The sequence below is a fragment of the Schistocerca gregaria genome, chromosome 6 (genome assembly GCF_023897955.1).
Source record: "Schistocerca gregaria isolate iqSchGreg1 chromosome 6, iqSchGreg1.2, whole genome shotgun sequence".
In the NCBI taxonomy this organism is placed as follows: domain Eukaryota; kingdom Metazoa; phylum Arthropoda; class Insecta; order Orthoptera; family Acrididae; genus Schistocerca; species Schistocerca gregaria.
In genome coordinates, this window is record NC_064925.1 from 386848046 (window position 1) to 386861006 (window position 12961).

Below are 12961 nucleotides of genomic sequence, written 5' to 3' on the forward strand. Positions count from 1 at the left end.
AGGGAGACTATGGCTGTGAGACAGGAGACATTGACAGAGAAGCTGAAAAGGACAATGACATTTAGTTGGGCTGAGTGAGTAAGTGAGGAAGTACAATTGGGAGTTTATGGATATGGGGTACTTATAGCAATGGACTAGACGGAGTGAGAGAATTACAGTTAGGGGAGCGGTGGGAGTGACAGGCGAGTTGCATGTTAAAAAGAGCGCATATATATTTCCATGCCAAAAATTTTTGGGAAATTTTTTGACGATGCTGTGGTAAGTAGAGTGAATCAGATGCTACCCCATTTTTCGGTCAGAGTCTTTTAAACAGGAGCATACTCTCCTTCTTTGTGCTCCAATAGAAGCATTTTTCCGTTGGTGAGATAATGCTCCTTTTCAGTCTGCTGCCAAAGCCGGACGGACTCTAAGACTTATTTTGGACGGAAAAAGTTAAAAACATTTACAGTGGGGAACGTTGCAACGGACTATGAATGTCAAACTTTTTGTAATTAGCAAATATACTACAATCCAACTACACCGTAGGCTTTCGTGAGAAAATTGAGAAAATGTTCTAATAGGATTCGTTATAGTTTATAATATGAACTGCAATGAATGGAACCAGAAATGAAACGCAAGGTACTGTGGTAAGCAAAAATGGTTCAAATGGCTCTGAGCACTATGGGACTTAACTGCTGTGGTCATCAGTCCCCTAGAACTTAGAACTACTTAAACCTAACTAACCTAAAGACATCACAGACATCCATGCCCGAGGCAGGATTCGAAACTGCGACCGTAGCTGTCACGCGGTTCCAGACTGTAGCGCCTAGAACCGCACGGCCACTCCGGCCGGTGTGGTAAGCAGAAATGTTCATTATTCTAATAAATTTCTATCTGGATAATTGTTCCAAAAAGTAGAACATTGAAATACATTTATTTGCCAATAATTTTTTTATAGCTGAAATAGCAAATAACACGTAATGCCACCGTAGTTTCGTTGATTACTTCTTGTACAGCATTCTGTAACTCGTATTTGTTCCCTTGGTAAGGTGCAGTTTTTGTTTGATAAATAAGCTATTAACGTGGAAAAACCACATGTGTGCCATCAGCTATACAATTTTATGTTTATTCTCTACTGGTTTTAATTGTCACAGTCATCTTCAGGGAGAAAAAAATTGTACATCAATGGATCAAACATACATTTCCGTCACATGTTAACCATATAAATGTAGAACGTATACAGCTCTCGTAATACTCTATCTTTACGCAGTCCATACAAGTCCGCTGTGCCTTGGCACAATTATAGTAGTACACATCTGGTGATAACTCTACACCGCACAACGCTTCTCTCCTCGAAGATGATTGTAATACTGGAAACCGATAGAGGATAATTATAAAATTATACAGCTGACAGGAAAAATATGAATTTTTATAAATTATTTAACAGCTGTAGACAACCACTACGATAATCTCTGTTTATTTATTAACGGTCTGTTCAGAAATGTGCCTTGGTGGCTCAGTGGCTTACATTCCAGACTGCAAAACAAAAGGTTTGGGGTTCGATTCCCGATTGGTCGCACAATTTTATGTTACTTACAGCTTTTTTCACCTATAACAATGACAATAGTGCCAAGTCAAGTTGCACTGTGTTTCCGAGTACATGTTGTAAAGTAGGTCCCCCCTATCTGGCTGTATGAGACTGTTCAGAGATGAGACGACGTCACGCGAACACCACGACGTATATCAAAACACTGCAGTGTTCAGACCAACCTTGGAGTTCAGCACAGCTTGACTTGATTTTCAACGTAAGAAGTAAAACATAAAAATACTTAGAGGTGTAAGGCCTTAGCGGTTACATTACTGACGCGGCTGATCTCAAAGAAATCGTGTCACGAATTTCGAAACTATTGTGAGGTAAAAAGATTTTATTTGGAATGTGAACTGAGAGCTAATGTGAAATTACAACGAATTATTTGCCAATTGATGATTTCTCAGTTTTTGCTAAAATGCATTGTGAGCTGAAAGTCGTATATCCTTATTATGAACAAAAGACTAATTCAGGAGATACGAGGAGCTTTGAGTAATAATGCAACACTTTTTTCTTAAAGCAGGTTGTTTTCATTCAAGGTTCGAACACACCATATTACTCCCCATTCTTTTGGCTAAAAAACCTTTTTCTTCAACGTAATCTTCGTTCAATATGACGACCTCACGCCACCTTACTGGCAAGGCCTGTATGTCTACACGGTACTGCTCTTCTGGTCGACGTCAGAGCCAACATCTTCCTGCATCATCTTGATGCATCAGTCACTCGGAGTGCATCCTTCATTGGAGCGAACAGATGTAAGTCGGAAAGTGCAAGATTCTGGATGTAGCGTGGATGAAGCATAACAGCCCATTGAAGTTCTATGAGCCCCCTTTGTGTGCGGAGACTCATGTGAGGCGTTGCATTATCATGATTAAGGAGAATTTTGTTAACTTTTTTTTTTGTGGCGACGGACACACAGAGGTCGTTTCTTCACTTTCCTGAGCGTAGCACAACACACTTAAAAATGGTTCAGATGGCTATAAGCACTATGGGACCTAACATCTGCGGTCATCAGTCCCCCTAGACTTAGAACTACTTGAACCTACCGAACCTAAGGACATCACACACATCCATACCCGAGGCAGGATTCGAACCTGCGACCGTAGCAGCAGTGCGGTTCTGGACTGAAGTGCCTAAAACCACTCGTCCACAGCGGCCGGCTACAATACACTTCCGTAATGATCGTTGAACCATAAGGGAAGACTTCAAACAGAAGAAACCCTTCAGAGTCCCAGAACACCGTGACCATCGCCTTACCAGTTGATGGTACGGCTTTGAACTTTTTTCTAGGGCTTGTAGTGGTGGGTCGCCACACGTTGTATTTCCCTTTTGTTTCCGGTTTCTAACTGATGAACCCATGTTTTACCGCCTGTGACGATGTTCGACAAAAAAACTGGCATGATCAGTCTCATAATGCGCAAGCATTCCACACCGATAGTCTTTAGTTGCTCTTTATGGTCTTCTGCTAGAAGGCGAGGAACCCAGTGGGGACACACTTTTGAGTACCGCAACTGTTGGACGAGTGTGTCAGCATTACAAACAGAGACATCCAGTTGGGCAGCCAAGTGGTTGATTTCGATCCGTCGATCACCTCGAATGAGAGTGTCCGCACGTTCCAACATCGCAGAAATCGCAGCTGTGTGCGGCACACGGGAGATCAGTCAGGTTTGCGCGAACTTGTTACAATGACGAGAGGCGCTTCGCCCAATGAGCCAAGGTTCTTTGGTTCACTGCCAGGTCTCCGCAGACATAAATATCTACTACGCTCAATGACAGCTCTGCTTCGAGCGCACCTCCGTTGCAGACCCCATTTTGAAAACTACGTACAGCGCCGACTCCTAACGGAACACCAAGGAACTATAGGGCTTGAGCGGGAATAATCCATTATGTGCGCACACAAATTCCGCATTTCATCAAGTGAAATTGGCCGAGAAAATAGGGGGTGAGGAGGGGGAGTTGCATTAGTTTTCGAAGGCCCTTCGTAGCTTCTCGGAGAAAGGTAACTGTATGGTAGGTGTGACACTTACGAGCGTGCGGTCGGGGAATGAGGCGAGCGCCCTGATGAGTGGGTTGTGGTGCCTGGTGAAGAGGACGGCGGGCCCCAGCAGGAAGGCGGCCCTGAGGCTGGGGCGCAGGTCGGGCCGCAGCTGCAGGAAGGCGTACAGCGAGTGCGTGCCGGCGCTGTAGCCCACGTAGAACAGCCGACGCTCGCCCGACAGCCGCTGCGCCAGCGACACCAGCGCCGGCATGTCGAACAGCGCCACGTCGTCCAGTCTGTGGCAGACGGCGGAACTAGCGCTGCTTCGTAAACACACCAGCCCACAATGCAAAGTGCACTCTGAGGATTCCGTACAGACTTAATTATCTACACTACTGGCGACTAAAACTGCTAAACCACAAAGCTGACGTGCTGCAGACACAAAGTTTAACCGACAGGAAGAAGATGCTGTGATATGCAAATGATTACTTTTTCAGAGCATTCACACAAGGTTGGCGCCAGTTGCGACACCTACAACGTGCTGACATGAAGAAAGTTTTCAACCGATTTCTCATACACAAACAGCAGTTGACCGGCGTTGGCTGGTGAAACGTTGTTGTGATGCCTCGTGTAAGGAGGAGAAATGCGTACCGTCACGTTTCCGACTTTGATAAAGGTCGTATCGTAACCTATCGCGATTGCTGTTAATCGTATCGCGACATTGCTCCTCGCGTTGGTCGAGATCCAATGACTGTTAGCAGAATCGGTGGGTTCAGGAGAGTAATACGGAACGCCGTGCTGGATCCCAACGGCCTCGTATCACTAGCAGTCGAGATGACAGGCATTTTTTCCGCATGGCTGTAAAAGATCGTGCAGCCACGTATCGATTGCTGAATCAACAAATGGGGACGTTTGCAAGACAACAACCATCTGCACGAACAGTTCTACGACGTTTGCAGCAGCATGGCCTATCAGCTCGGAGAGCATGGCTGCGGTTACCCTTGACGCTGCATCACAGACAGGAGCGCATGCGATGGTGTACTCAACGACGAACCTGGGTGCACGAATGGCAAAACGTCATTTTTTCGGATGAATCCAGGTTCTGTTTACAGTATCATGATGGTGGCATCCGTGTTTGGCAACAACGCAGTAAACGCACATTGGAATCCTATATTCGTCATCGCCATACTGGCGGCGTGATGGTATGGAGTTCCATTGGCTACATGTCTCGGTCACCTAATGTTCGCATTGACGGCATCTGAACAATGGACGTTACATTTCAGGGGTATGAATGTTCGTTACGATATCTTGGAGTAATGTCCAGTTTTAACTTCCAGAATAAAGCATCCTGATTGGCTCACGCTGTCATTTTTGGCAATGCCCGCGCTTTTGCGATGTGCCTACGTGGAGAGCTTCTCCCGCCTCCACCTCAGAATCACGTCGGGGAGTGGCAGAAATCTCTACTGGCGCGCCTCTGTGGTACAATGTGACAGACAAGAGAAGGAGCGATTTTTATTTCTCGCAACACTGAACCTCCTCGCTCGCTGGGCAGCGATTACCAGTTCTGGCTGAGAGACAGCCGAGTTTCAGCTGACTCTTCGAGAAAACATTTCGCTTTAGGTCTTTGTTCAGTGATGACTTAGCTTTAGGTGTTGGCCAGGAGAGATAACTCATGAGACGAGTCTTGCTGCCGCCGGGAAGATGTCTGCACTTCAGCTCTAACAAGCAGAAGTCCACAGCGGTGAGATTGTCTTTTTGAAATCATCTATACGCTGAAACCGGTTAAGATCCCAGGTATCACAGTGTACAGCCATTCACCCCGCTGTGGCCTGGTTTGTGAGTTATTAACGAAAAAGTTTCGGGATTTTGCGTGATCCTCAATACAGTTTAAAAACGAGAAATTTGTAGATTGGTTGTGGACTGAATAGCGTAAGGGCTACACATGTGGGAAGTCGTGGGTTCCATTCTCGCTAGGTGCTTTCAATTTTTGTTTTTAAATCTTCATTGAAATGACTTTGGACATTATTTTTTATCAGTGAACTGGCTAAAAAGCAATTTTATATTTCTGTCCCTTTGTCACATCATTTTAATCACCATACGAACATTTGTAATTGTTTCCATATTTTCTTTGCATCGTTCTTTTTCTGTTAGGATTTTTTGTCAATATGAATTTAATTATATTTATCTATTTTAATATTGAAGTACTTTAAAATGCCGATCTTACGATTAAAATACAAACGACGAAATAATCTATTTTCATTAAGTGTGCAATGGTATCAAAAATGAATGTTTCCTTATAAGCTATGCAGTTTTCTGGATGTTAATCCTCATGCAAACATTTCATATCTAGACTACATTCCTGCTGAACTATGGCCAAATAGCGCAGTTGAGGACTGAAACGAAAGAAGGGATTATAAGTAACGCGAAATTCAAGCAAAATGAGGAATAGAATTAATGAAAACAATAACATGAACGAAAAATAGGATGATAAAATGAAACAAATTAAATCAAAATAACATATAAATTTGTTTAGAAACACATGAATATAAATTCCAAGTGGAAAAAGAACGGTAGGAAAAAAGTGAGAGCAATTTAAAAGATGATATAATGATTAAAATGATATGATAACCGAATGTAAATAAAAGAACATTTCAACCAATTAATTGAACACAAAGAAATGATCAAAATTATTTCCATAAAGATTTAAAAATAAAATGCTGACATGCTTCAGATCAACAACCTTCTCCATACGAAGTCCTTACCCTATCTCTTGCGCCACGCAACTAGTCAGTTCAATGCTAATCATTTAACGCTACTGTCACACAAAGTGCCGATTTTATTTTTCGTCGACTGTTCATATACGAATCCCCACATGGTGAATGTCTGCATGCTGTGATACCTGCGATATACATCACCGTATAGATGATTTCAAAAAGTCGACCACAACCATGGGGATCTCGTCTCGTAAGTACTAAAGGAGAGCTGGAATCACGTACGCACTGACTGATTAATAAGATGGCAAAGAAGCGGTTTAGAAATGAGTCTAACTGGCTCCCTTCAAGAGCCGAGCACGCGGTCTTCAAGTCACGCATCCAGAATGTTGCTTTTAACGCTCATTGTATGGCACTCTCATGGCGTTCATTCCAATCTTTCCGTTTACTTTCTGCATCTAATTAACAATTTCAGTCGCTGGCTGTGTCCCCGAAGTGCTAACGTATCCGTGATTTATCCTCGTAAGGCTATGCTTGAGTTACATTACCTCCTCCTATTCTTAATGATTCTTTTTAAGATGTCACTGAGTAATTTTCACATTCAAAGCCAATAAATCTGCACTATGTGACCTAAAGTATACGGACACCCCCAAATACATACGTTTTTCATATTACGTGCATTGGGCTGCTACCTACTGCCAGGTACTCCATATCAGCGATCTCAGTAGTCAATAGACATCGTGAGAGAGCAGAATGGGGCCCTCCGCGGAACTCATGGACTTCGAACATGGTCAGGTGATTCGGTGTCACTTGTGTCATACGTCTGTACGCGAGATTTTCACACTCCTACACATCCCTAGGTCCTTTGTTTCCGATGTGATAGTGAAGCGGACACGTGAGCGGACACGTACACAACAAAAGCGTACAAGCAGACCTTGCTTGTTCACTGACAGAGACCGCCGACAATTGAAGAGGGACGTAATGTGTAATAGGTAGACATCTATCCAGACCATCAAACACGGAATCCAAACTGCATCAGTATCCACTGCAAGTACTATGACAGTTAGGCAGGAAATCAGAAAACATATTTCATGGTCGAGTGGCTGCTCATGAGCCACACATCACGCCGGCGAATGCCAAATGACGCCTCGCTTGGTGTAAGCAGCGTAAACGTTGGACGATTGAACAGTGGGAAAACGTTGTGTGGAATGGCGAATCGCGGTACACAACGTGGAGATCCGATCGCAGGGTGTGGATATGGCGTATGCCCGGTGTAAGTCGTATTTTCCATGGTGGGGGTGAAGGGGGGGGGGGAGCTTGCACCCCTTGTTATTTTACGTGGCACTATCACAGCACAGGCCTACATTGATGTTTGAAGCACCTTCTTGCTTCCCAATGTCGAAGAGCAACTGGTGGATGGCAGATGAATCTTTCAACACGATCGAGTACCTGTTCATAATCCACGGCCTGTGGCGGAGTGGTTACACGACAATAACGTCCCTGTAATGGTCTGGACTGCACAGAGTCCTGACCTGAATCCTGTAGAACACCTTTGGGGTGTTTTGGATCGCCGACTTCGTGCCAGGCCTCCCGACCGACATCGATACCTCTCCTCAGCGCTACACTCCGTAAAGAATAGGCTGTCATTCCCCGAGAAACCTTCTAGCAACTGATTGGACGTATGCCTGCGAGAGTGGAAGCTGTCATTAACGCAAAGGGTGGGCCAACACCATATTGAATTCCAGCATTACCAATGGAGTGCCCCACAAACTTGTAAGTCATTTTCAGCCATGTGTCCGAATACTTTTGGTCACATAGTGTACTTGTTATAATGTCTTTTTGTTTCCATCCATACCTAAAATAACCCTCCTCCCATTAACATACCTATGTGGGTGGTGTGGTGCCTGTTGGTTTCATGTTTAATTGGGCGTCCTCTATTAATATTTATTTAAATTAGACGTTTTCCGTTGCGTTACAGTATATTGTTTTCAATTAATTTGCACGAATATTTGGGATGGTTCCTCGTTCTGCTGGGAACCAGAATTTAGTTTCGTGTATGCTCCTAGCACAGGCGACACCCCACACCTGGCTCAAGTCCCTCTATTGGACGAAACTTCGGCGACTTGCACTTCCCTAAACTTCACCAGTTGTCCAACGTGGGAGACAGCACCTACAATTCAACGTGGAATTCGGACCAGGCATTGTTTCTGGTGACGCCTCCCTTCGTTGAGAGGTGAACGCCAAGTGATCGTAGATCCAAGTATTTGACGTAAATTTCAGCTTGAAACCTCTACCAGTACCTAACAAAATGTGGTCTTAAACAGGCGGACAGACATACAAAAAATCGCAAAAATGTATATATTTTTATGGGACGTAATCACAACTTAACAATTCTAAAATTTTTTCTTTACTTGTACCTTGTGAAACCCTTTTTTTTTTTGGCAAAATCACGATTCTAGGCCAACGGAAAGTACCCTGTAGATTTTGATGAGTGAGTTCCCGAGAGTCAAAATATGTGACATAATGCAGCATCTTCTGACACCACTGACTTAGAAGCTTTCAGTTTGTTTGCAGGGTAACTTACGCAAAAATTGAAACAAGAAGAGAAGAAAAAAAAGGTTTTCGCACAAGGACTCGGACACACGACGCTACGATTACTACGCTGAATCTTGCTATGCCCGCTGTTGCCTGCGATTTAGGATAACATAAACGGAAAGAAATACAGTGGAAGAAGAATGGATAGCTTTGAGGGATGAAGCAGTGAAGGTATCAGAGGATAAAGTAGGTAAAAAGACGAGGGGTGCTAGAAATCCTTGGATTACAGAAGAAATATTGAACTTAATTGATGAAAGGAGAAAACATAAAAATGCAGTAAATGAAGCAGGCAAAAACGAATACAAACGTCTCAAAAATGAGATCGACAGGAAGTGCAAAATGGCTAAGCAGGGGTGGCTAGAGGACAAATGTAAGGATGTAAAGGCTTATCACACGAGGTGTAAGATAGATACTGCCTACAGGAAAATTAAAGAGGCCTTTGGAGAAAAGAGAACCACTTGTATGAACATCAAGAGCTCAGATGGAAACCCAGTTCTAAGCAAAGAAAGGAAAGCAGAAAGGTGGAGGGAGTATATAGAGGGTCTATACAAAGGGCGATGTACTTGAGGACAATATTATGGAAATGTAAGAGGATATAGATGAAGATGAAATGGGAGATGTGATACTGCGTGAAGAGTTTGACAGAGCACTGAAAGACCTGAGTCGAAATAAGGCCCCGGGACTTCCATTATAACTACTGACAGCCTTGAGAGAGCCAGTCCTGACAAAACTCTACCATCTGGTGAGCAAGATATATGAGACAGGCGAAATACCCTCAGACTTCAAGAAGAATATAACTATTCCAATCCCAAAGAAAACAGGTGTTGACGGATGTGAAAATTACCGAACTATCAGTTTAATAAGTCACGGCTGCAAAATACTAACGCGAATACTTTACAGACGAATGGAAAAACTAGTAGAAGCCGACTTCGGGGAAGATCAGTTTGGATTCCGTAGAAATATTGGAACACGTGAGGCAATACAGACCCTACGACTTATCTTAGAAGCTAGATTAGAGAAAGGTAAACCTACGTTTCTAGCATTTGTAGACTTAGAGAAAGCTTTTGACAATGTTGACTGGAATACTCTCTTTCAAATTCTGAAGGTGGCAGGGTTAAAATACAGGGAGCGAATGGCTATTTACAATTTGTACAGAAACCAGATGGCAGTTATAAGAGTTGAGGGACACAAAAGGGAAGCAGTGGTTGGGAAGGGAGTGAGACAGGATTGTAGCCTCTCCCCGATGTTATTCTATTTGTATATTGAGCAAGCAGTGAGAGAAATAAAAGAAAAATTTGGAGTAGGTATTAAAATCCATAGAGAAGAAATAAAAACTTTGAGGTTTGCCGATGACATTGTAATTCTGTCAGACACAGCAAAGGACTTGGAAGGGCAGTTGAACGGAATGGATAGTGTCTTGAAAGGAGGACATAAGATGAACATCAACAAAAGCAAAACGAGGATAATGGAATGTAGTCGAATTAAGTCGGGTGATGCTGAGGGAATTAGATTAGGAAATAAGACACTTCAAGTAGTAAAGGAGTTTTGCTACTTGGGGAGCAAAATATCTGATGATGGTCGAAGTAGAGAGGATATAAAATGTAGACTGACAATGGCAAGTAAAGCGTTTCAGAAGAAATTTGTTAACATCGAGTATTGAGTTAAGTGTCAGGAAGTCGTTTCTGAAAGAATTTGTATGGAGTGTAGCCATGTATAGAAGTGAAACATGGGCGATAAATAGTTTGGATAAGAAGAGAATAGAAGCTTTTGAAATGTGGTGCTACAGTCGAATGCTGAAGAGTAGATGAGTAGATCACATAACTAACGAGGAGTTATTGAATAGGATTGGGGAGAAGAGAAATTTGTGGCACAACTTGACTAGAAGAAGGGATCGGTTGGTAGGAAATGTTCTGAGGCATCAAGGGACCACCAATTTAGTATTGGAGGGCAGCGTGGAGGGTAAAAATCGTAGAGGGAGACCAAGAAATGAATATACTAAACAGATTCAGAAGTATGTAGGTTGCAGTAGTTACTGGGAGATGAAGAAGCTTTCACAGGATAGAGTAGCATTTAGAGCTGCATCAAACCAGTCTCAGGACTGAAGACCACAACAACAACAACAACAAACGGCACGTACCTCGCCCGACTCACGCCAAAAATTCCATTTTGTCTAAACACTTGCCCACCTGGAGCTCACACTGCCATCACATTCACTCTCGTCGAGCTCTGCGTGTCGCATAAATCTGAACGAAGTTCGTGATTACAAGTTGGAGCGGTAGTCTGGCAAGTGTATAGCCGATGCCCGACGTTTCCACATTTACGACGCCAAGAGATAAATCTCTCTGGTTTCTACAGAAGTGGCATCTATATCGCTATTTACACTCTGCAAACTATTTTGAAGTGCATGGCAGACATCCTATTGTACAAGATACTTGTGATTCTTTCCGTTTAATTCACGTATGGAACACGGGGAAAAATACTTCGACGCCTCTAAGCGAACTGTAATGTAATCTTTCCTTCCCGGTCCCTATAATAATGATACGAGCATCATCACTTAAAGTTGCTTTTGGAAGTATGCTAAGTACAGTAGGCTTTCACGTAATATATTGCGTCCAAGCATCTTCCAGTTCAGTTCTTTTAGCATCTTCACGACACTCTCCTGTGGATCTGACAAACCTGCAACAATTCGTGCTGCCCTTCTTTGCATCCTTTCAACGTTCCCTGTTCGTCCGATCCTATTCAGTCCTATCGATGTACATGGTGTTTTGATCTGGTTGATCAATACCATGTCACTGTATATAAGCAGTTATATAATATGAAAACACGTGAACATAATTCTAACATAAATTAAAGCAAGGATAGCCCCTGTCGTTGACGATTTTCTATATATAGAGGCCGTGGCAGATAAATACGCTGAAAACGATCGCTATGTTTTGTGGGACGAAAAATCGGTAGTTGTTCATGACGGAATTCCATTCCGGAAATGCATTTTGATGGTGTGATAGACTCAACGTTTATCTGGATGCTGTTCAGCAAGGTAATTAGCTGCGCAGCCCGTTAGCCATCAGGGTAAGGTGGACGCTCGGACTGCTTTTAAGGAGCAGTTAGTACTTTCAGAAGGACAGCAAACTCATTTCTCATGACGGAGCCCATGTACGAAAATATTAGATTTAGGAGCTGTGGAAATTGTGATGGTTCAGTTTTCGACACATCACTAACAAACACGCCTGTCCCACAGAAGGGGGCTTTTTATTTTGACTAACAATTTGATTGCAGACTCTGTACTAAGTCTATGTATACTCTGAAATCACACGGGAGGTCACAACCAATGACCCTATGGTATCCTAAAACTCCCAACAGTTAAAAAATTGTTAATTGGGAAACGGCCTACCTGTTGAACGATTACCTGACTGATCTAACACAAAAACTTATTACGCACTGTGATTGTTCCTGCCGTATTTGTCTGTTATTTTACCTAGTAAGGCCATTCATGTGGCACACAAATAGGAGATTATATACATATCGGACGTTCTGCAAGACTAAGTAAGAATATTTCTATCAGCAGCATATAATACTGCTGGTCTTCAGTTAGCCAAACAACGGAGATACCGAACTGTAGATGACTACAGCCGTATAGTGTGATCCTATGAGTCACTAGTTTGCGTCGCTAATGCCGTGTAACACCACCACCTGAAGCCTCAATATGGCGAGTAAACCAGTCCACCAGAGTCTTCTGGTATGCCTTATCCCGTTCCACGTCTAGCTGAGGCTACTGATGTTTGCATCACGTGGAGCTAACTGTTGCAGACAGTTAAAGTTATGGCAGGAGAAACAACCCAGCCCAGCCACCTCAAAAAAAAAAAAAAATAAATAAATAAATAAATAAAAAAAAGTGCTCAAAAGCCTCATTGAACCGTCTCTGCGTTCGACACCTTGATTCATTTGGAAAGAAGCAAAATAGTGTCTCACAGGATCACACTATACAGCTGTAGTCAACTACAGTACAGTACCTCTGCTCTTTGGCTAACAGAAGACACGCAGCTTTACGTGCTGCATATACAAATGGTCTTTCACAAGGTACCCGATTCCGTATGTCCATGTAGTTCCTTT

The 12961-nt window shown here is 43.1% G+C and overlaps 1 protein-coding gene across 1 annotated transcript in view; it reads right to left on the reverse strand.

Moving 5' to 3' along the window:
• The window catches only part of LOC126278066 (lipase member M-like), a 162769-nt gene that overhangs the window by 65738 nt on the left and 84070 nt on the right, over positions 1-12961 (reverse strand). The window contains exon 5 of the mRNA XM_049977891.1: positions 3595-3841. Within this exon, the coding sequence (XP_049833848.1) occupies positions 3595-3841 (247 nt within the window). The remainder of the gene's footprint in view (positions 1-3594; positions 3842-12961) is intronic.